This window comes from Peromyscus leucopus, chromosome 3, assembly GCF_004664715.2.
Source record: "Peromyscus leucopus breed LL Stock chromosome 3, UCI_PerLeu_2.1, whole genome shotgun sequence".
NCBI lineage: Eukaryota > Metazoa > Chordata > Mammalia > Rodentia > Cricetidae > Peromyscus > Peromyscus leucopus.
In genome coordinates, this window is record NC_051065.1 from 148,480,205 (window position 1) to 148,505,395 (window position 25,191).

General features: G+C 41.0%; 1 protein-coding gene across 1 annotated transcript in view; it reads right to left on the reverse strand.

Annotated features, from left to right (window-relative positions):
* Positions 1 to 24,247: 24,247 nt before the first annotated feature.
* LOC114700724 (alpha-1-inhibitor 3-like) overlaps positions 24,248 to 25,191 on the reverse strand; it is a 176,328-nt gene continuing 175,384 nt past the window's right edge. Inside the window, exons 35-36 of the mRNA XM_037204176.1 lie at positions 24,707 to 24,748; positions 24,248 to 24,392 (exon numbers count right to left, since the gene is read on the reverse strand). Coding sequence (XP_037060071.1) covers positions 24,376 to 24,392; positions 24,707 to 24,748 — 59 coding nt within the window. The 3' untranslated portion in view covers positions 24,248 to 24,375. The remainder of the gene's footprint in view (positions 24,393 to 24,706; positions 24,749 to 25,191) is intronic.

A 25,191-nucleotide genomic window follows, 5' to 3' on the forward strand; every position in this document is an offset into this window, starting at 1 on the left:
GAACTCCGTATACATAATAAGTAAATAAAATCTTAAAAAAAGAATGTGTTGAAATTAATTTTTTTTTCTTAGAAATGCCCAATTATTTTAGCACCATTTTATTTTGCATGTGTTGTCCTATGTATATGATATATCTGTTTGTGTAGGTGTGGTAATTTGAATAAGAATAGTCCCCATGGGGTCATCTATTTGAATAGTTGGACTCCAGTTTGTGGAACTGTTTGGGAAGAATTAGGAGGTGTGGCCTTGTTGGAGGAGGTGTGTCTCGGGGTGGGGGGAGGGTGGGCTTTGAGAATTCAAAAGCTCATGCCATTCTCAAGTAGCTCTTTCTGCCTCGTGGCTGTGTCTTAAGATGTGATGTCTCAGAATTGTGTCTGTCTGCCGTCACGAACGCTAACCCTTTGAAGCTATAAGCCCCAAACTAAATACCTTCTTTTTTATAAATAAATAAATTATTTTTTGAGGCAGGATCTCTCTGTGTAGCCCTGACTATCCCGGAACTCACCATGTAGACCAGGCTGCTCTCAAACTCATGAAAATATACCTGTCTTTGTCTCCCAAGTGCTGGGATTAAAGGCATGCTCTATCTCACCCGGCAAATGCTTTCTTGTATAAGTTGCCTTGGTCATGATGTTTTTATCACAGCAGTATTAAAGTAACTAAGACAGTAGGGATGTGCCTGTGTGCACATGGTTGCACATGCACCTATGTGTGTCTGTGTGTAGCGGCCAGAGGGAGGCATTAGACTTTGTTTCTCGATTGCTCTCCATCTTTCTTTTCAAGATAGAGTCTCTCATTGAATGTGCGGTTCATCGGTTCGCTAGGCTGTCTGGTCAATGAGATTCAGGGGTCTTACTGTCTCTACCCACCTCTCTCTGTTGTGGAGTTACAGGCATGCACTACTGTGCTGGCTTCTTCTGTGTGTTCTAGGGATGAACTCAGGTCCCCATGCCTGCACATCAGACAGCTGACCGAATGAGCCATCTCCTCAGCCCTCAGCACCATTTGATGAAGTAATTACTCTTTTTTTTTTTTTGGTGACTTAGTGCCTTTATTAAAAATCAGTGAACATGCCGGGCGGTGGTGGCGTACGCCTTTAATCCCAGCACTCGGGAGGCAGAGCCAGGCGGATCTCTGTGAGTTCGAGGCCAGTCTGGGCTACCAAGTGAGTTCCAGGAAAGGCGGAAAGCTACACAGAGAAACCCTGTCTCGAAAAAACAAAAAACAAAAAACAAAAAACAAACCCCCCCCCAAAAAAAAATCAGTGAACACACACACACACACACACACACACACACACACACACACACACACACGTCAGTTTCTGTCTTCCTTTGTTGTTTCGGTTATTTATGATTGTTCCTTTTACAACTTACTCATAATAGCTTTAGCAATCTTGAAATCAGGTCCTCTACCACTTTCTTTAAAATTTTTTTTAGCCGTTCTAGGCCCTATACTCTTTCCTGTTGATTTTAGGTAAATATCCTTTAATTTTTTTTTTATCTTTCATATGAATATATCAGAGAATATGTACTTGAAGTTTGGTTAGAGTCTTCCAAGTGTCCTACCAACTTAAACTTCCTGGCACTGTGAATCAAGTGCCTGTTTCTACTCTCACAAGGCAAAGGAAATGGAAAACATAGACTCCCCAAGCTCACCTGCCCTCCCTTCACTCCTGGCTCTGCACTTGAGTAAGGGCAGTGGTGAGTTTTCATAGGTGGAGATGTTCCGGATCTTTTGCATCAGAACATGCACCACACATTCTGAGCTGGCAGTCATCCCTCTGAGAACAAAGCTTTGATGATGATGAGGCAGCCTATTTCCATGTTAAGTACCAAGATAAAGAAAGGAAGAGGAGGGGAGAAAACGTTAGTTCTGGCACTCTGGGAGAGTACTGAAGTCAAGTCCAGGAAGCCAAGGAAGGAGCCATTTTTTCAGAGAGCAGAGAGAAACCATTAGTATGAAGTGTTAACGAGCTGTGAAGTAGATTAACGAAAGAGAACTCAGTGAATTTGACAATAGGGTGACAGATGTGCCATTTCAGTGAGCTGGCAGATGAAAGGGCGGTAAGTAAGTGGAAACAGCTCATGAAATAGCAGGAGACAGGAAGGAAGGAGATACTATCTAAGTGGTCACAAGTGAGGTCAAATGTGGATAAGAAAAAACAACACACATTCACCACTGGAGGTGAAAAAATCAGTTAAAAGGAGGAGATTAAAAGTGCATGTAGGAGGAAGAATGTTTCATGCCTGACCTCTGAGGCATTGAAATAACTTGGGTCCCAGTAGACTACTGAGGAAAAGAACCATGTAGGAGAAACACCCATTTTCCCATTGCAGGAAGAAGACCATATACTCTTCTTGCCTAGTGAATTGATCTTCTCAGTGAAATGAATGATAAAATCATGTACCAAGAACAAGGGAGGAAATGGTAGGCTTGGAATAATTAGACCAGGAAAAGATAGACATCTGCTCAGAGACAGCATCGCTGAGTGGTGGTGACAGCCAGCAGAGGCAGGGGACTGTGCCTTCTAGTGAGACCCGTGCTGTGGCATACTCTGGTGAGTGGCCTCCATCATCTTGGCTGCAGTAACTGACAAGTCTGCTGAGGGTAGTCATGGTGAACCATGGAGAGCTAGCAGGGTGGTCTAGAGGAAGGAAAAGAAGTCTAAGAAATCCAAAGGGACAGAGGTGGACAAGAAACCCAAACAGTAGGAGGCTGGAAGGGAGGGGTATGCTGGGTAGGCAAAGATTTGAGTGTAGGACATGAAGTAAAACCACTTTCCACACATTTCCTATTTATCTGTAATATATTTCTTTTATTCTTTTAAAATTATATTTTAAGTTAGCACACAAAGTAATGAATTTCATCATGGCTTTTTTTTTTTTTTTTTTTTTTTTGAGACAGAATTTCTTTGCATAGCCCTGGCTGTCCTGGAACTTGCTCTGTAGACCAGGTTGGCCTTGAACTCAAAGTTCCATCTGCCTCTGCCTCCTGAGTGCTGGGATTAAAAGCCTGTATTACCTACATGTGTCATTAACCTTTATCCTCAATCATTCTCCTCCCCGCATCTCTCCTGTGCCCCTCCCCCTTGCCAGCTGGTTCTCTCTTGCCCCACCTAGTCTCCTCTAGGCCCCTCTCTTGCCTTATCATCACATGTACTTCATCTGGAATATGTTTTTTCGAATTTTTCATTATATTTGTTTATACATATGCATGTGTGAATGCATGCATGCATGCATGCACCTGTGTGTGTGTGTGTGTACACGCACGCGTGCATGCGCGTGATTGTGCATGCCACAGCACACATGTGGAAGTCAGAGGACAACTTGTGTTAGGTGTTTCTCTCCTTCCACCATGTAGATCCCATGAGTCAAACTCAAGCCACCAGACTGGGTAGGGTCAACGGCCTTTAACCACCGAATCATCTTGTTGACCTGAAATATGTTTCTAAAAGTGGCACTAATGAATTACAATATACATCAAGTTAAAAATGTTAATAGATACTACTAGCCTTCTCTATAAAAAGGCTGAAAAGCTTTTTCTCTCACTAGGGTCCTCCACAACTCTGTTTCATAAATTTCTACATTTCAAAATTTTAGCTTATTTGTTTTTCTTTTTTCTTATAGTCCTGAAGGTTGAACCAAGGGCCGTGTAGATGATTGGCAAGTGCTCTAACACTGAGGTATGTCCCCTGCCCAATTTTGGCTTCTTATTACTATAATTTTTGTACTGGGAGGAATGATACATGATATATTGCGTTATGGTTTGTGTTTTTCTGGCTGCTGTCTTGGGTTATTATATTTTCTCCGAGTTATGTGTTCATATCCTTCATTTGGTATTAGTTACTTTTCTTTCTGCTGAGACCAAATACCTGGCAGGAGATAACTTATGGAAGAAAAGTTTTCTTGGAGCTTATGATTTTAGAAAGTATGGTCCATTATGTCACACCCCCTAAACCTCCCTAAACAGAGCCACCAACTGGGGACCTGTGGGGGACATTTCATTCAAACCACTAGAGTTAGGAAAAGAGATACTGTCTGTCATAGTTTCACATCTGTTGCTTTGATAAAATACCCTGATAAAAAGTAACAGGGAGGAGAAGGTTTGTTTTATCCCAGTTCCAGGGTACAGTCCATTACTCGGGGAAGTCAGGGCAGCAGGAGGCTGAGATGTCACATCACACTTACAGTCAAGAGCAGAGAGAAATGAATTACTGCATGCTTGGTGCTCAGCTAACCTTCTCTACTCTTATCCAGTGTAGGACATCAGTCTGGGGAATGGTGCCAATCACGTTCAGGCTGCGGCTTCCCATAGCAATTAAAGCAATCAAAACAATTCCACATAGACATTTCTATATCCCAAGCTGATCTGGAGAGCTCCTCACTGAGACTCCCTTACCAGCCGATCGATTCCAGGTTGTGTCAGGCTGACAATTACAACTCACCATCATAGTTGTCAACAGATATAAGAGGTATCTAGGACACCAAATAGACCAGAACCAAACCAGAATGAAACCTCCATGTAGTAGAATGTTGTTTTAAGGTGTGTTACTTTTGTTATGTTGCATTTCTTTAACTCTATGAAGCTGTGTTACTGTGCCTGTCTAAAACACCTGATGGTCTAATAAAGAACTGGCCAACAGCAAGGCAGGAGAAAGGATAGGAGGGGTTGGTAGGCAGAGAGAATATAGAAGGAGAAATCCGGGAGGAGGGAAAAAAAGAGATGGAAGAGTAAAAGGAGCTAGGAGGGAGAGAAGGAGGAGGACTCCAGGGGCCAGCCATCAAACTACACAGCAAGCCATGGATTAAGAGTAAGATTTACAGAAGTAAGAGAAGGGGAAAAGCCCAGAGGCAAAAGATAGATGGAATAATTTAAGAAAAGCTGGCAAGAGCCTGTGTTTACTATCCAAGGGAGGCCTTACTCTCTATGAGGGGGGGATGGAGGTGGGATGGGGGTAGGTGGGGGGGGGAGTGGGAGAAGAGGAGGGAAGGGGAACAGGGGTTGGTATGTAAAAGGAAAGAAAACGTTTTTAAAATAAATATAAAAAAAAGAAAAGCTGGCAAGAAACAAGCCAAGCTAAGGCTAGGCATTCATAATTAAGAATAAGCCTCCGTGTGTGATTTATTTGGGAGCTGGGTGGCGGCTCCTCCCACAAAAAGAGTAAAAATAACAACAACACCTCCACTCATTATTTTATAATTAAAATATTAAACATTCAGAAGAAAGCATTGAAAACAGTAAGAGAGAAAAACTAAGTCACATATAAAGGCAAACCCAAGAGAATAATGACAGATTAAAACTTTAAAATCCATGAGGGCACAGGAAGATGTATTTCAAGTTCTGAGAGATACTGGCCACCCAGACTACTGTACTCAGCAAAACTGTCATAATTGGAGGAAAAACAAACATTCTCCATCATAAAAATAGGCTGAGAGTATTTATGGCCACAAAACTCGAAGGCATTTGAAGGCATCCTTTGGACTGAAGAGAGATAAAAGATAACCCATCCATCAGGCCACAGGAAGGAATAAACCACTGTTAACCAGGAGCGGAAAGAGGAAATCAACAAAGTGACAGGAAGCAATATACACCTTCCAGTAATAAACTCAGAATAGTCATTGTCTCCACTTGCCTATTAAAAGACTTAGACTAGTAGATTGGATTAAAAACAAAACAGGAATCTGTTTGTTGACTCCAAGAAATAGACATCACTTTAGGATGAAAGGATGGAAAAAGGTATTAGAGGCAAGTGGATCTCGGGAACAACTAGGTGTCACTGTTCTTATATCTGACAGAACAGAATTCAAATGAAAACTAGTGAGAGAAGAAGAATGCCACTTAATACTGATTAAAAGAACAATTTACCAAGAGGGCATTACAGTTCTAAACATACGCCCCAAACACAGGTGGATACAACCTCAGAAAACAAATACGATTAGATGCACAGTCATCAGTTAAGCCAAGCACAGAGCAGCAGGGGACTTCAATCCCCTATGCTCAGCAATTGGGGTCTTTCCCCAATACAAAAGAAGCAGGGCTGGAGAGACGGTCGCGCAGGTAAAGGTGGAAGGGGAGAGGTGATTCTATAACATTGTCTCCTAGCCTTCACTCATGTCATGGCATGCATATATCCACACACATCATATATGTATACGTACACACATTAGTAATAAGTAAAAATAAAGTTAAACAAATAATTCTCTCCAAATAGACAGAGAAATATACAAATTAAATTATATCATAGAGCAAATGAACTCAATGGACATCTATAAAACATTCCATACAAACACTGCAGAATGTCCAGCTTTTGCATTTCATGAGATTTTCTCTAAAATGGATCATGTACTAGGACCTAAAACAAGTCTCAACTGCAGCATGAATCATATATATATATATATATTTTATTTTACAATACCATTCAGTTCTACATATCAGCCAGGGGTTCCCCTATTCTCCCCCCTCCCCTTACCCCCAGCCTACCCTCCATTCCCACCTCCTCCAGCACAAGTCCTCCCCCGAGGACTGCAATCAACCTGGTAGACTCAGTCCAGGGAGGTCCAGTCCCTTCCTCCCAGACTGAGCCAAGTGTCCCTGCATAAGCTCCAGGTTTCAAACAGCCAACTCATGCAATGAGCACAGGACTTGGTCCCACTGCCTAGTTGCCTCCCAAACTGATCAAGCCAATCAACTGTCTCACCTATTCAGAGGGCCTAATCCAGCTGGGGGCCCCTCAGTCTTTGGTTCATAGTTCATGTGTTTCCATTCATTTGGCTATTTTTTTTCAATAATTGAGTAAAACTGAAATTTATTTTATGCCACAGTGGTCCTAGGGACCTCCATGCTATATATATAGCCTCTATGGTTCTATGGGTTGTGGTCTGATTGTTCTTTATTTTATATCTAGAATCCACCTATGAGTGAGTACATACCATAACTGTCTTTCTGGGTTTGGGTTACCTCACTCAGGATGATTTTTTCTAGTTCCATCCATTTGCCTGCAAATTTCATGCTTTCATTGTTTTTCTCTGCTGAGTAGTACTCCATTGTGTATATGTACCACATTTTTTTCATCCATTCTTCCGTTGATAGGCATCTAGGTTGTTTCCAGGTTCTGGCTATTATAAATAGTGCTGCTATGAACATAGCTGAGCATGTATCTTTATGGTATGAATCAGCATTCTTTGGGTATATGCCCAAGAGTGGGATGGCTGGGTCTTGAGGTAGTTCGATTACTAATTTTCTGAGAAACCGCCATACTGATTTCCACAGTGGTTGTACAAGCTTACATTACCACCAACAGTGGAGGAGTGTTCCCTTTGCTCCACATCCTCTCCAACATTGGTTGTCATTGGTGTTTTTGATCGTAGTCATTCTAACAGGTTTAAGGTGGTATCTCAGAGTCGTTTTGATTTGCATTTCTCTGATGATTAAGGATGTTGAGCATTTCTTTAAATGTCTTTCAGCCATTTGTAGTTCTTGTTTTGTGAATTCTCTGTTTAGCTCTTTAGCCCATTTTTTAATTGGACTGTTCAGTACTTTGATGTCTAGTTTCTTGAGTTCTTTATATATTGTGGAGATCAATCCTCTGTCAGATGTGGGGTTGGTGAAGATCTTTTCCAAATCTGTTGGCTGTCTTTTTGTCTTATTGACTGTGTCTTTTGCCCTGCAAAAGCTTCTCAGTTTCGAGAGGTCCCGTTTATTAATTGTTGTGCTCAGGGTCTGTGCTGTTGGTGTTTTATTTAGGAAATGGTCTCCGGTGCCAATGCGTTCAAGAGTGCTTCCTATTTTCTTTTCTATTAAGTTTAGTGTAACTGGATTTATGTTTAGGTCTTTGATCCACTTGGACTTGAGTTTTGTGCATGGTGACAGATATGGATCTATTTGTAATCTTTTGCATATTGACATCCAGTTATGCCAGCACCATTTGTTGAAGATACTTTCTTTGTTCCATTGTATAGTTTTGGCTCCTTTGTCAAAAACCAGGTGTTCATATGTGCATGGATTAATGTCAGGGTCTTCAATTCGATTCCATTGGTCCGTATGTCGGTTTTTTTTTGTTTGTTTGTTTTTTGAGACAGGGTTTCTCTGTGTAGCTTTGCGCCTTTCCTGGAGCTCACTTGGTAGCCCAGGCTGGCCTCGAACTCACAGAGATCCGCCTGGCTCTGCCTCCGAGTGCTGGGATTAAAGCGTGCGCCACCACCGCCCGGCAACGTATGTCGGTTTTTATACCAGTACCAAGCTGTTTTTATTACTATAGCTCTATAGTAGAGTTTGAGGTCAGGGATGGCGATGCCTCCAAGGGTTGCTTTATCGTATAAGATTCTTTTAGCTATCCTGGGTCTTTTGTTTTTCCATATAAAGTTGAGTATTTTTCTTTCCAAGTCTGTGAAGAATTGTGTTGGGCTTTTGATGGGGATTGCATTGAATCTGTAGATTGCTTTTGGTAAGATTGCCATTTTTACTATGTTAATCCTACCTATCCATGAGCATGGGAGATCCTTCCATTTTCTGATATCTTCTTCAATTTCTTTCTTTAGAGATTTAAAGTTCTTATCAAAAAGGTCTTTCACTTGTTTAGTTAGTGTTATCCCAAGGTATTTTATATTATTTGTGGCTATTGTAAAGGGTGATGTTTCTCTGACTTCTTTCTCAGCCCTTTTATCATTTGTGTATAGGAGGGCTACTGATTTTTTTGAGTTGATCTTGTATCCTGCCACTTTACTGAATGAGTTTATCAGCTGTAGGAGTTCCCTGGTAGAGTTTTTGGGGTCACTTATGTATACTATCATGTCATCTTGTAGCATGAATCTTAAAAGATCTTATTAATAGAAATCAAACCCAGGGCCAGGTATTGGGGTGAATGCTGGAAGATCAGAGAGACAGAACAAGCCACAGCTTCCTCACCTTGCCAGTTCCTCAGCTGATCCTGTTTCCTCAGACTGGAAGTCTCTGAGTTATCCAGAATGAATCTCAGCTGAACTGTGCTGCTCAAAGCCTAAAAGCTTAACCAGCTAAAAGCTTCTAGTTCCTGGTTTTCACACCTTATATATCTTTCTGCTTTCTGCCATCACTCCCTGGGATTAAAGATGTGTGTCACCATGCCTGGCTGTTTCCAATGTGGCCTTGAACTCACAGAGATCCAGAGGGATTTCTGCCTCTGGAATGCTAGGATTAAAGTGTGAGTGCCACCATGTTCTAGCCTCTGTATCTAGTGGCTGTTCTGTTCTTTGACCCCAGATAGGTTTATTAGGGTGCACAATATTTTGGGGGGACACAATACCACCACACTCAACAAATAACAGGAAACTTCAAACAAGGCTTAAGTTCTATCTGGTCACAATGCAATCATTCTACAAGTTAATAGTAAGAGAAACACTGGACCATAGACAGACCCATGAAGATTAAGCAATCAGAATTAAATTTTTTTTATAACCAAGTGAAAATGAAAAGACAACATGCTAAAACCCATGGGGTACAATGAAAGCTGTCCTAAGAGAAGTGTCTGTATAGATAATAAATCAGGGAGGTATCAAATGGATAACTCAGTGATAAGCCTTAGAGTACTTTAAAGAGAAGAACATGCTAAACCTCGACCCAGCAGATGAAAAGAAATTCAGACCAGAGCAGAAACTGATGAAATAGAAACAAATCAAGAACAAAAAGCAATACAAAGAGTCAATGAAAGAAAGAGTTGGCTCTCTAAAAAGATAAATGAAATTGACAAACCCTCAGCCAGAGAGAGAGAGAGACAGAGAGAGAGAGAGAGAGAGAGAGAGAGAGAGAGAGAGAGAGAGAACATCCAGATTACAAAATAAAGATGGAAAAAGAGCAACAACAGATACCAACAAAGTTCAGAAAAACATTAGGAGAAGCTTTAAAATCCATATTCCCCAAATTGGAAAATCTAAAGGAAATGATCAAAATGAGATAAATAAATGCATCTACAACAAGAAGTGAGATTGAACCAATAATTTAAATCTCCCAATTGAAACAAGCCCAGGCGAATTCTACAGGCCCTTTAAAGAAGAACTAGTAATGCTTCTCAAACTATTCCATATCATAGAAAAGAAGGAGACATTATCAAACTCTTTGAATGAAGCTTTTGCTGTTCTGATACCAAAGCCAAGGGGCTGGAGAGGTGGCTCAGATGTTAAGAGCACTGACTGCTCTTCCAGAGGTCCTGAGTTCAATTCCCAGCAACCACATGGTGGCTCACAACCATCTGTAATGGGATCTGGTGCCCTCTTCTGGCCTGCAGGGAGAACACTATATACATAATAAATAAATCTTTAAAAAAAAAGAAAGAAAGAAAGAAAGAAAATTACAGGCCAATCTCCTTGATAAACACAGATGCAAAAATTATCAACAAAAGACCTACAAACCAAATTCAACAACACAACGAAAAGATCGTTCACCATAATCAAAATGTCTTTAATTCAAAGATTTGAGGATGGTTCAATGCATGTTAATCAATAAATGTTGCATATTACATAAGGAAACTCAAGGGAGGAAGAAAAATCTTCTAAAAAAGAATCAAACATCCTTCATGTTAAAAATCCTGAAAAATACGGCAGAGCGGTGGTGGCGCATGCCTTTAATCCCAGCACTCGGGAGGCAGAGGCAGGCGGATCTCTGTGAGTTCGAGGCCAGCCTGGTCTCCAAAGCGAGTTGCCTTTAAAGCTACACAGAGAAGCCCTGTCTCGAAAAAAAAAAAAAAAAAAAAAAAAAAAAATTCCTGAAAAATAGACCAGACGGAACGTATCTCAATAAGGGCTGTAAATGATAAACTTGTAGTTACCATTATGTTAGAAAAACTCAAAGCATTTCCATTAGAATTAAGAAGAAGACAAGGGTGTCAACTTCCCCATTCTTTTTTTTTTTTTTTTTTTGTTTTTCAAGACAGGGGTTCTCTGTGTAGCTTTGCACCTTTCCTGGAACTCACTCTGTAGCCCAGGTTGGCCTCGAACTCACAGAGATCCGCCTGCTCTGCCTCCCAAGTGCTGGGATTAAAGGTGTACGCCACCACCAGCCCAGCTCTTCTCTAGATCCTTATGATCTGTAACTATAAGAATGAAGGTGACCAGTCATTACACAAGATTTAACCTGTTGGAATGTATAGGTAGTCCTGAGGTTCCCTGTTTGCAAGTCTATTGAAAACTCCCTAGGGCTGGAGAGATGGCTCAGAGGTTAAGAGCACTGACTGCTCTTCCAGAGTACCTGAGTTCAATTCCTAGCAACCACATGGTGGCTCACAACCATCTGTAATGAGATCTGGTGCCCTCTTCTGGCCTGCAGTCATAATGCTGTATACATAATAAATAAATAAATAAATAAATAAATAAATAAATAAATAAATAAATAAATCTTAAAAAAAAAATAACAACAGTCAAAACCAACCTTGGAATAAACCTAACCAAGGGGATGAGAACTCTCCATGATGAAAACTTTAAAACACCGAAGAAACCGAGGAAGACAGGATATGGGAAGACCTCCAAATGCTCACAGATTGGAGGAATTACTATTGTGAAAACAGCCTTTCTACCAAAAAAAAAAAAAAAAAAAAAAAACAAAAAAACAAAAACAAAAAAAACAAAAACAAAAACAAAACAAAAAGTACAGATTCAATGTAATTTCAACCAAAATCTCAGGGACATTTTCATAGACATAAAAAAAATTACAATTCTTAGGGAAACACAGAAGACTCCGATAACCAAAGCAATCCTGAGCAAAAAATGCTGCTGCTGGAGGCATCATATAACTGATTGTGCTGTACTTTGGAGCCAAGTAATAATAATAGAGATATAGATCACTGGATAGACAGAGGATCCAGATGCAAGGCCACACAACTACAGCTACCTGATTTGGACAAAAATGCACACTGGAAAGAGGGTAGTGGTTTCAACAAGTGGTATCTTTGGACAGAAGAATGAAATTAGATTTTTTTTGGACAGGATTTCTCTGTGTAGCACAGACTGTCCTGTGTACTGGAACTCACTCACTCTCTAGACCAAGCTGGCCTAGACCGAGGAGATTCACCTGCTTCTGCCACTGGAGTGCTGGTATCAAAGGCGTGTACTATCACTGCCTGGCTGAAACTAGAGTCTCATCTCCCATGCTACACAAAAATCAACTCCAAGTGGATCGAGGACTTCAGTGTAATACCCAAGGTCTGAAAATGTTACAGGAAAAATGCAGGTAATAAACTCAAAGGCACGTGGGCCTGGTGTGATGGCTTCGGTAGGTACGTAAAGGTGGATGTTTCCAAGCCTGACAGCCTGTGTTTGATCCTGGGTCCCGCATGGTGGAAGGAGAGAACAGACTTCTGCAAGCTGTCCTCTGACTTCCCTAAGCAGCTGGTATTAGTATTTTGCTCTCATTCTTCCGGGTATAACGTCCTACATCATCAGGGCGTTGCGGGCAACTACGAAACACCAGGTGATCACGCAATCTCTGCCTTAAAAAACCACACACGGACCCCCACCCTCCCTTTTTCCATTCCCTCTATGCTGTCTGCTCTGCCCCGCTTCCCTCCCTCCACCAGGGCTGGCTTCTCTTGTCCTACCCCCTCTTCTCTCTAATAAAGCCTGTTCTAACTCTGGTAACCATGGCTCGTCTTCCGCTCGTGACCCACAGAACAACCAGCGCCGCTTATCCTTTCAGCCAGGGCACCTGTGTACTCACACTCACACGCACACACACACATACACACACACACACACACACACACAGAGAGAGAGAGAGAGAGAGAGAGAGAGAGAGAGAGAGAGAGAGAGAGAGAGATGCCCTCAGTAAATAAGTAAATGTAATGAAAATATATAGTAGGCATATGTAAGGAATTTCAGAATATGACTCCAGTCACTCAGGAAATAATGCCGATAATCAATAAATGGGATCTCATGAAACTAAAAGCTTCTGTACAGAGAAAGGACACTGTCAATTGACTGAAGAAGCAGCATATGGAATGGGAGAAAATTTGTGCCAGTTATACATCTAACAAGAATTAATATCTAGAATATACAAAGTACTCTAGAAATTAAACAAGAAAACAAACAACCCAATGGAAAAATAGGCTATGGAACTAAGCAGAGAACACACACACACACACACACACACACACACATGCACACGCACACCAATGCTGTTCTGCATGAAGAGGAATGAAATCCTTGACTTGCAGGAAAATGAGTAAAACTGAAGGTCATGATGGAAAGTGCAATCAGCCAGATGCAGAAACCCAGCTGTGATGTGGTTCTTTACATGTGTGGAAGACAAAGAAAAATCCATGGGGGGCTGGAAATGGAAGAGGGACTCTAGTAGCCCTAAAAAGAAGCTTGCAGAGGGGGTAGAGAAGGAAGGAGGGAGGGTAGAAACAGCACGGGTGGGTAGGATCCTACTAATTTGTACAATTATCATGCATTAACAATTAACAATTAGAGACCACAGAAAGCGGTTGACAGGTAACATGGACATTTGCATAAGTATACCCTGTAATGTTTGTACAAGGATGAAATCAAAGCCTGTCAATGATGCAGTTCTCATAATATGTCCCCATCTCTAAGTGACACACGATTATTTCGTTTTTTGTTTACACTTATTAATGAATTTGTTTATTTCTTGAATTTTCTTTAGAAAATGTCTTGTCCTCTTTTTGAGAGCAGCTGGGACAAAGTGGGGCCAGCACCATGTTGGGTTCACTAAGGGAGTCTTTGGGGGAGGGACTGGCAATATAGCTCAGTGATAGCATGTGGAGGTCATGGGTTCAATACTCATCCTACAAAACAAATCAAAAGCCTCCAGCCAAAGGACCAAACCACAATCCATAAAAACAACCAACCATCCAACCAAACCCTTTGCAAAAGAGTTAATATCGGTAAAACTATCTGTAGGCAAGCATTGCCAAGTTCCTTGAAAGGTCATAATGATATTTTTCTGTGTCCATAATTATTAAAATGGCCCTCTTTCATTTTGTTTTGTCACTTTGAGTCTAGCTATATTCCCCAGGCTGGTCTGTTGGCCTCAAGATACTCTCCTACCTCAGCCTCCCACCTAAGTGAGAGTATAATACTGTGTCACTATGCCTGGCTGCCTTGTAATTCTCTTATGTGGCTGGATTGAGTGCATTTTATGGCTTTACCAATCTCTTTGTCTCTCAGTATAGGCTTAGATCCTTTTTTCTTTTGCCTGTACAAAGAGGTTTATTAGGACTCAATTTTCCAAGATGTAGTTTTGTATATTTTTAGTGCTTGTAAACATTGCTAAGTTGTCTCTCTGTAAATCAAGCTCATACCAGCAACAAATGAGAATTCATTTTCTGTCCACCTTCTTACATGTAGTTTAAAAATATTTTATTTTATTTTATTTTAAACACACACACACACATTTATGTTTCAAAATTTTTCCACTGGAACACTCCTCCACTGAGGGAATGCAAACTTGTATAGCCAGTTTGGAAATCAGAATGGTGGTTTTTCAGAAAATTGGGAATCAATCTACCTCAAGACCCAGCAATACCATTCTTGGGCATATACCCAAATGATGCTCAATCATACTGCAAGGACACTTGCTCAACTGTGTTCATAGTAGCATTATTCCTAATAGCTGGAACCTGGAAACAACCTAGATGCCCTCAACCAAAGAATGGATAAAGAAAATGTGGTACATATACACAATGGAGTATTACTCAGCAGTAAAAAAAAAAAATTAAAATTAAATAAAAAAAGACGTCTTGAAATTTGTAGGCAAATGGAACTAGAAAAAATCATCCTGAGGGAGGTAACCCTGACTCAGAAACACAAACACAGTATGCATTCACTCATAAGTGGATAGTAGATGTAAAGCAAAACTTAACCAGGCTAGAACCCACAGCCCTAGAGAAATTAGGTAACAATGAGGACCTTAAGAGGGACAGCCATGGATCGCCCTGATAAAGTGAAATGCATGAGATTTCCTGGGTGAACTGGGGTGGGAGGTGAAGAGGGGAGGAAGTAGGGATGGTAATATGAGGGATCAGATTGGCTGAGTTGTGAAAGAGATGGAGAGGGAGAGCAGCAAAAGAGAGGGCCATGATGGGGCTAGGGAGAAACCTGGTGCCAGGGAACCTCTCAGGAATCCACCAGGATGACCCCAGCTAGGATTCCTAGCAATAGTGGAGAGGGTGCCTGACCAGACTCATGAAATTCTCACCAACAGTGCAGAGTCCCCTTTCCCCCACATCCTCACCAGCATCCATTGCAGTTATTTTTCCACAGTAGCCATTAAGCCTGGGAGAGATAACATTCCAGGTTACTTTTTTTTTTTTTTTTTTTTTTGGTTTTTCGAGACAGGGTTTCTCTGTGTAGCTTTGCGCCTTTCCTGGAGCTCACTTGGTAGCCCAGGCTGGCCTCGAACTCACAGAGATCCGCCTGGCTCTGCCTCCCGAGTGCTGGGATTAAAGGCGTGCGCCACCAACGCCCGGCTTTTTTTTTTTTTTTTTTTTTTGGTTCCAGGTTACTTTTTAATTTCCATTTCCTTAGTGGGTGAACATGGTGAACATTTTTTCACATAATCTAAAAAGTGTTCTGTTAATTTTTGTGTTTATCAATGGCATTGCTTGGTACTTTTTTTTGGGGGGGGGGATTTCTTTTTCTTTCTTTCTTAAAAAAATACGTCAGACATGCTATGTAGCTTAAGTGGACCATGAGCTTGCTATGTAGCCCAAGATAGCCGGGTCTAACTTGTGTTTTCCTGTCTCTGCCTCCTGAGAGCTGGGGCTAGGGGTACAGGCTATAGGGTCATAGACTTTATATTTTCCAGGTCTACATGTTTTCTCTCTTTAATATATATATATTCTCTCTATTTTTTTCTCTCGAATCAATTCCCTGTTAGATGAATGACTGGAAAAGGTTTTCTTTCATTCCTTTAGTCTGTTTCTTACCCTGTTAGGCGTTACTTCCTTTGCTGGTCAGTACCTTTCTTCACTTCATGGAACCCTGTCTGTCAACACTTGATATTATTTCCTGAGATATTAGAGTCCTATTAAAATCTTTATATGTTTCCCTGTGTCTTCTTCTAGAAGTTTAAAAGTGAAAGTCTTACATTAAGGACCTCGATCTATCATGAGCTGATTTTTTTAATAGGGTGAGGGATAGGGATGTGGTTTTCAGTCTTTTAGATGTAGGATTCCAGTTTTTTCAGCAGCACTTGTTAATACAGTTTCTCAGTGTATGCTTTTGGTACCTTTATGGAGAATCTGATGATTGTAGCCGATGGCTTTATTTCTATGGCTCAGCTTTATTTCTTTTGACGTCAGCTGTTGTAATACATCCAGTATGGCTCTTTTCATTCGGGATCTTCATCTCTTTCTCTGTTTCTCTTGAGTATTTTCTCTCCTTCTGTGTGTGTGTGTGTGTGTGTGTGTGTGTGTGTGTGTGTGTTTCTTTATAATGTTTAGCTTCTTTTCCATTTCTGTGAGGAGGGTAAGTGGAAGGAATGTATTAGATTTCTAGATTATTTCTAATAATATGGCCATTTTCACATTATTTTGTTGATTCGTGGACATGGGGGGGGTCATTCTATCTTCCAGAGTCTTCTTCAGTGTCTTCCTTTAGGACTTATGGTTTTCTTCACAGAGGTCCTTAATGCCTTTGATTATGTTTATACTTAGGTTTTTCATTATTTGAGGTTATTATGAATCAATATTTGTACCTTGAGTTTTCATCCTACTGCTTTTCTGACAGTATTTATCAGATATAAGAGTCATCTGGTAGAGTCTTAGGGTCTTTTAAGACCATTATCATCTGCAAAAAGGGTAATTTGACCATTTGGTCTCTACTTGACTTCTTTTATTTGCTCAGGCTAAAATTTCAAGGATCTTTTCTTTTCTTTTCTTTCCCTTTCTTTTCTTTTCAAGATAGGGTCACATCATGTAGATCAGGCTGGCTCAAAATACAGAGATCTACTCACCTCTGCCTCCTGAGTGCTGGGATTAAAGGCATGCTCCATCACATCCAGTGAAGTTCAAATATTTTATCCAATAATAATGGCCAGAATTGAGTCTTTGTCTCACTCTTGATGTTAGAGAAAATGTTTTCATTTTTCTCTATTCAACAGAATGATGCCTACAGGTTGTTGTACATAGACACTATTACACTGAGGTGTGTTCTTTCTATACCCATTTTTTTCAGTTCTTCTTATGATGGAGAAAGACCTGATTTTGTCAGTCACTTTCTACATGGATTGAAATGATCATGTGCTTCAGAACTTTTGCTAATTTGTCCAGCCATCATAGCATTCGAGAACAAGAGACAACTTAATCTTAGTGCATGATCTTTCTAAAGTAAAATTAAATCTGTGAATTTTTGAGGACTTTTGTATTTATGTTCACAAAAGAAATAGTTGCTTTTTGCGTGCGTCCTTATCTGGTTTTGGTGTCAGGGTAGTACTGATTGTAAAAGTATTTTATTTGAGCATTTCCTTCTATTCACAGAAGTTAAGAAGCATTTCTTCCTTCTCTATTTTATGGAATAGTGCGAGATACTTCTTAGTCATTTTCTAAAAATTTTTATAGAATTCAATATATATCCAATTAGTCTTTAGCTATTCTTGTTGGGAGATTATTATACTTCAGTTTCATTGCTCATTATAGTGAAATGGCTAAGGTGATGCTATCTTGTCCTGACTATTTTATTTCTACTTCCACACTCCTCAGCCTTCCAACCTCCTAACCCATGGCTACATACTCCTTGGCCAAGCTTTTGAGACTGTCTGTGACCTGACCACAGTCCAGCCCTTTTACCCAAAATAACTGATGTTTGAGCCGGCTAACACATAAACTAAAATAACTAAGAGGAAGTGTAAGTCAAAAATAATCGTCATGTGGTGTCTGCAAGATACCACCAAGCCCTGCAAAAAGACAGCTGTTGCTCTGACTCCCACTCAGACACTGATGTAATTGTGGTTTTTGTCTTTAAAAACACTGCACTCTGAGCTTTGGCACCAAGGGACTTTGAGGCATGAGTCTAGTCTTGGTCACCCACTAATAAAAGGATTCATATATTTTAATCAGCACAATTAGCGTGGTTGCCAATAATTATCTCCTGTGGATCATTTCATTAGATCTGTGTACATTGTTGATGTTGCCTTGGTAAGTCACATATATGCCTAGAAATGTATATACTTTATCAGTCATGTACATGCTTAGAAATTTATTATTTCCTTTACACTTTCCAGTTTAGTGGAGTTTAATCTTTTAAGATATTTCCTAACTATCATCCCCCATCCCTATATACCCCTCCTTTTACTGGAGGGCTACAGTGATATTTTATGTTTCCTGGAACTAGTGTCATGTTAAACTCTGTGTCCAGTTGTTCTCTAAGGATCGAATTACTGTTTTCTCCTCAGTGTTCACTTACCCTGCTAAAGGTCGGAGGTCCTTTTAGGGAAGGAACCGTGTCCATATTTGGTGACACCAGGGTGTTTCCTCAAGGATGTCAAACTCCCTTCTCTGTAAACTGGCTGATGTCTGGGAATTGGCTTCGATGGTCTTTATAGTTCAGGCCAGAGTTTTATATACTTGACCTAAAACTTTTCTGTTTATAAAAATCAAGGGAGGAGTCAGTAGGTTTATTTATATTATTCAATATCTGATTCAGTGTGTCTGTGGGAGTCACATTATTCTGTCACTGTGACTCTGCTGTTAATTATGATCCCCACATTGTCACAGACTCAATGGTTGTGAATCTTCAGTATTTGGAAGTCCTAACTCCCAACATGGTGGTATGAAGAGATGGAGGCCTGTAGGCAATTATTAGATCAAGAGGGAAGAGCTTTCACCCACATAATTAGTGTCCTTTTAGGAAAAGCCCAGGGACCTAATTTGAAAACTATGTCTGCATTTCAGCAGGTCAACTAGTCACCAAAAGTCATGGAGTGGGAAGGAGCATCTCCTGAAGCTACAGGGCCTGACTCCTGTACAGCAATGCCATGGGCTGGACCACTGTTCCAGTGTGGAATTTAGTCCCTCTGTCCACATGAGTCTGCCCTGCAGCTTTGGTAGGTTAAAGAGAACCAAATATTACACCAGATACTTTATTGCTGTATTTCTATCATTTTACTGTTCCACACTTATTTTCCTTTCCTTGTCTCTCTTCCTTTTGGACATTCTATTTTATTCATTCTTTGAGAATTTCATATATTTATACAATATATTTTGATCATATCATCCACCTCATATCTCTCCCATTGTCATCTTCTCCTCTTTCTCCTCTTCCTCTTGATTTTCCTCTTTTATAGTCCACTGAGTCCAGTTAGAGCTGTCTGTCTACATGTGGGCGTAGGGCCGTCCACTGGAGCATGTTGTTCATTTCTTACTTTCTTGTATGGTGTTAATAAAAGAGCAGTACTTATATTTTAACCTTTGCTGTCACCCTGTGGTAATCTGGTAATCTTTTATTAATGTACTGGGGGAAGAAGGATTCGGCTACTGTGACCAGAACAAGAGCAAACAGGGAAAACACACTAAACTACAACAAGGCGCAAAGAACCTGAGCCATGCATCCAGCATTGCTCATGTGTGTCTCATAATAGCATTCAATCTTTAAAATCCCATTTGACTGAACATAGCCTAATTTGAATAGTCTTCTATTCCTAATTCCACCTCAAAGTAAGATATAAGATGACTCTGGAAATACATTGTTAATCCTGTCTCTTTACTGAAGTGAATTACAGAAAAAAAAATTGCACAGGCAGCTGAGTCTAATCTCCAGAGACATTCCCATTGCTAAAATCTCTCAGGAGAATTTCATTTTGTTCTAGAACTACTTGTAATGTCCCAAACAATTTTGGCTTTCCCTAAAAATTAAATAAAAATGTTTTAAGAAGTAGAAGTTTACTTGAGACAGAACTGTTGTGACCTTCCCACCACAGCTCTGTCCGCCATTGTTGTTATCCTATACTATATCCTGTTACACAACCATTGGTTTTTGTTGTTGGGTTTGGTTTTGGTTTGTTTGTTTTTTCAAGATAGAGTTTCTCTATGTATCCCTAGCCTTCCTAGATCTCACCCTTTAGACCAGGTTGGTCTCAAACACAGAGACCCACCTGCCTCTGCCTCCTGAGAGCTGGGACTTAAAGCATGGGCCACCATGTGTCTCATAACCCTTATTTTTAAATGATCCCACCAGCTTCTACAATAAAATAACACTCTTGATAAATTATTCTCAAGTCATATCTGCAGTCTCATAGTGGCATAAATAAACACTGCCATCGTGTTTTTGTTAAGACAGACTTGTTACTGTACCAGTTGTCTGCCACGATCAACTTAGAGAGGGAACTCTTCATTCTGACTCATTGATTGTCCTGCTCTTTCAGGTCCTGTGGTGAGTGAGCACAGAGGTCACAGTGCATAACAAACCACAGCAAAGCTAAGTAAAGTACTACCTCATGGGTATGGAAGAAAAAGGGAAGCCAGTGAGTAGGAGCCTGGTCCCACCAGCTCTATGAGGACACCATCAAGTTCTTAAGATTCCCATCACCTCCCATAAGGCCACATTAGGAACTGAGGCCTTGAGAGCACAGGCCCTCAGCCTGAGGTGCAATTGGGAAGTTTGGGGGACTTCTAGAAGGGCCTGACCAATGAGAGCAAGAAAGGTCACTGAGGGGATTATGTCCTTTTCTTTCTCTGCTTTGAATGCCACCCCTCAAGGGAGTAACTTTCCCCTGTGACATGCTGCTTTGCCACAGGATTCAGAATAACAGGCTAACTGTGGTGGTTTGAAAGAAAATGGCCCCCAAATGGAGTGGCACCATAGGAAATGTGGCCTTGTTGGAGAAAGTGTGTCACAGTGAGGGTGGGCTTTGAGGTCTTTTTTCCCAAACTTCACTCAATGTGACAGTCAGTTGACTCCTGTTGCCTGCAAGATGTAGCACTCTCAACTCCAGCACCACATCTGCCTGTCAGGATGATAATGGACTGAACCTCTGAAACCATAAGAGAGCCATCACAATTAAACGTTTTGTTTATAAGAGTTGATGTGGTCATGGTGTCTCTTCACAGCAATAGAAAACCCTAATTAAGCTACTAACTAACCGGTAGAGTTTGAATCTTAAATGCCCCCAAGGGCTCATGTGTTTAAACATCTGGTCATCAGTTGGTGGTTTTTAGGTTAAGGGGATATAGCCCATCATGATGGGGAAAACATAGTGCCTAGTAATTGTGGTGATATTGTGTTCCCAAAAATATTGTGTATCCTAATAAACTTATCTGGGATCAGAGAACAGAACAGCCACTAAATATAGAGGTCAGAAAATTGTGGCACACACGCCTTTAATCCTATCACTTGGGAGGCAGAGATCCAACTGGATCTCTGTGAGTTTAAAGCCACACTGGAAACAGCCAGGCATGGTAACAAGAGCCTTTAATCCCAGGAGGTGATGGCAGAAAGGTATTTAAGGCATGAGGACCAGGAACTAGAGCTGGTTAAGCTATTAGGCTTTTGGCAGCAGTTCAGCTGAGATGCATTTGGATGAGGACTCAGAGGCTTCCAGTCTGACAAAACAGGATCAGCTGAGGAAACAGGATCAGCTGAGGAACTGGCGAGGTGAGGAAGCTGTGGCTTGTTCTGCTTCTCTGATCTTCCAGCATTCACCCCAATACCTGGCTCTAGGTTTGTTCTTATTAATAAGACCTTTTAAGATTCATGCTGCATCTGGCGCCCAACTTGTTGGGTATGAATTTACAAAAAAGCCGCTTGCCTGAGGCTGTGCAGGACCCAGCTACACGTTGCGAGTTGTGGTGTTGCATGCCCGTGGGATTTGCTGAAGGAAGCAGAGGAAGATCCGGAGTTTGAGGCCGGCCTAGGAGGCTTGCTAAGGAGAATGTTTATGTCCAAGATGCAAGAGTTTATAAAATGGATTTCTCATACTTTATGGATCAAGAAGTAGGCAAAACTTGACTGGGCTAGAATTGTCAAGCTTCACCCCTACTGCCATCTAGGACCTGTATCCAAAAGCTTTCACAACCTCACAGAACAGCACCAGCTTGGGACTGACCAATTGCTCAAACACTTGAGCCTGTAGGGGACATTTCGCATCAAAACCACAACACCTTCCATTATATAACTTCACAGATTTATCATTGCCATTTTCAACATGGAACTCCTCTTAGTAAAGATAGCCATTTTAATGGAGCTAAAGGCCTCTGTTTTTTTCCTTTGCAAAAGTGTTTCTATCCAGATGTATTATATCTTTTTTCCCCCCTGTGATGGAAATTGAATTGACTGCTGTGGAATTATCTTTTTGTACAGTGTGTGCATATGTGTCACTATGATTGGGTTAGTAAACAAGCTGACTGGCCACTAGCTGAATAGGATAAAGTTAGGTGGGAAAGCCAAACTGAGAATGATGGGATGAGGAGGGGTGGAGTGAGGGGAATGGTCAGCTAGATGGAGAGTGAGTTGGACACACAAAATGGGGTAGAGGTAAAAGCCATGAGCCTCGGGACAACACATAGATTAATAAAAACAGGTTATGTTGTAAGAGCTAGTTAGTAACAAGCCTGAGCTATCAGTTGGACATTTATAATTAATATTGTGTTTCTGAGTCAGTTATTTGGGAAATGGCCACCAGTTATTTGGGATCAGGCGGTTGGGACAAGAAAACTCTGACTACAGTGGACAGTCTTGAAAATGCAGGTCAAAATGCACATATGACCTCACAGAGACTGTGACAGCATGCATAGGGCCTGCATAGGTCTGAACCAAACATAGTGGGGTCCTAGAGATGAAAGGAGAAATGGGTACATACCTCCACCCCTAACCCAGAAGCAACCTCTGATTAATAACTACTTGCAAACCAAAATTTAGTTTCCTCCCAGGGATATTCACTGAAGAAACTAACCACTCTTAAGAGTTGGCTACATGTCCGGCAGTAGATGGCCGATAGGAAATGAACTCTACAGCATGGTTAGCGGTTCCTTGTCTCACAGTGTCATGTCAGGGCTCTTCCTTTTTAAAAATTTTATCTCATTTTTTTTTTTTTTTGAGACAGGCTCTTTCTGTATGTAGCTGTGGCTGTCTTGAAACTTGCTTTGCAGACCAGGCTGGCCTCAAACTCACTGAGATCCACCTGCCTGTTCCTCCCGAGTGCTGGGATTAAAGGTTTATGCCACAACTCCCCACCCTTTATTTTTATTATATACATATATATATTTATATATTATTATATATTATATATTTCATTATATAATATATATAATACATATATTTTCTCTTTTTACCCTACAGGTCCTTTGCGTATCCATCACGGCTTCCTCTTTAGTGTTTTATGGGATTCCTGAGTGTGTGAACAAGAGGTCTCTGTGTCTATAGCTATTTTTTATGCTTCTCCTTGGCTCACTTCCTTCTGTTTTGTTTTATTCCGATGTGTTGGTTTTGCTTTAACACCATGTCATATTATGTTATATATTACAATTATCCCTTAGAAGGCTGCTTGTTATCTTTCTTTTTTCTGCTTTTTAGTTTTTTGAGACAAGGTTTCTCTTGGTAGCCCTGACTGTCTTAAAACTAGCTCCATGGACCAGGCTGGCTTGGAACTCACAGAGATCTGCTTCCCTCTGCCTCCCGACTGATGGGATTAAAGTCATGTGCCATCATTGCCTGGTTTCTGTTTGTTTTCTAATGAGAGACAGAAATGAGGTGGATCCAGATGGGAGAGGAGGTTTGTGGTGGGGACTGGATAGATTAGAGACAGGGCAAACACTAATCTGCATATATTATATGAGGCAAAAAAAATTCTCTTTCAATAAAATGAAAAAAAAAATTTAAAAGAAGAAGAAAATGCTGGTCAAATATTCCACCATCGAGCTGTAATCCCTGCCTTTTGATGTTTTGAGACAGTCTGGTTATGAAGCCCAGACTCACCTGGAATTGCTAGGTAGCCTTTGTTCTCTCAAATGTGCAATCCTCCTGCCTCATCCTCCAGAAATGCTCTGAATGCAGACTTGAGTCACCGCTTCTTGCTTGGTTAATAGTCTTGGGTCACTAGCATACCCATCGTGATTTTTCTTATGGAGGAAAGGTTGCCGTGTGTTACTCTTCATGCTCTGAGGGTCTGTACTATTGAGCAGTTGTAAAGGGTTCCCTATTTTCACAACACATGTTCTTCTCTTTGAATGACATTTCTGTTTGTTGCAAATGTGGGGTGCAGAGCAAGGCACTAAGTGAGCATGAGGCAAATTTGGATTAAGTGAAGAAAGCATTAAAGACAGAGACACTTTAGAAGTATGCATTTATTTACCATGCTTGTTCAGTATTTGTATTGCAGAGGCAACAAAAATCACCATCCTGAAGGTTCCTGGATTCGGGGATTCCAGCAATGTCTTGTCCTCAAATATGAGTTTCAAGAATTTTGTTTATCTGTGTATGTGGAGAGAAGAAAACAGCACATCAGATGAGTGTTCTAACTGAGTACGGACAGCAGGGTTTTCTGCAGGAAAGTAAGCTGACCATGGAGGAAACTAGGATCCATTGGATTTTCTACCATAAGCTACAATATACTTTGGTAAAGACGTTAGAGGAGTCTTCTAGGGTTAGTGCGCCAATCCCATGGTGTACCATGCAGTGTTTTCACAGGATGAGATGGTTCTGAGCTCATCAAACAAAAGTTCTGGGTAATTTTGAAGGAGAAGAGGTCAGAGGAAGGCTTTTTGCAAGGAGTGTTAGGAGCTCACCTGAGCTGCAGGGGGCGCTGTATTCAGCAAAAACTGTTTCATCTGAAAGACATGGAAAAAAATTGAGAATGGGAGTTTGATGCTACAGCATTTTGCAGAGCACAGTGGATGTGTTAGGACTGACCAATTTCCTCCATCAGAACCTGGATGATTGCTGAAAAGTCATCTCTCTGGGAACATCAGACAAACCAAGCAAAGGAAATATCCCCCTTGAAGCCACTGGGTGACATCTTTATCCTGGGCCAGCAAGATGGCTCAGTGGGGAAAGGCGCTTGATGCCATGCCTAGTGACCACAGTGAGTTCAGTCCTCAGGATCCACATGGCAGAGGGTGAGAACCTTTTCTCCTCATTGCCCTGTGACCTCTACAGGCACCGTGGCATGCCTCCCTCTCAAGAAATAAGTAAGCAAATGGGCAACAGCACCAGAATAATTCACCCAAGTGAGAATATCGAAGTGTGCTTATTCTGCAGTGTTTGAGCAGAA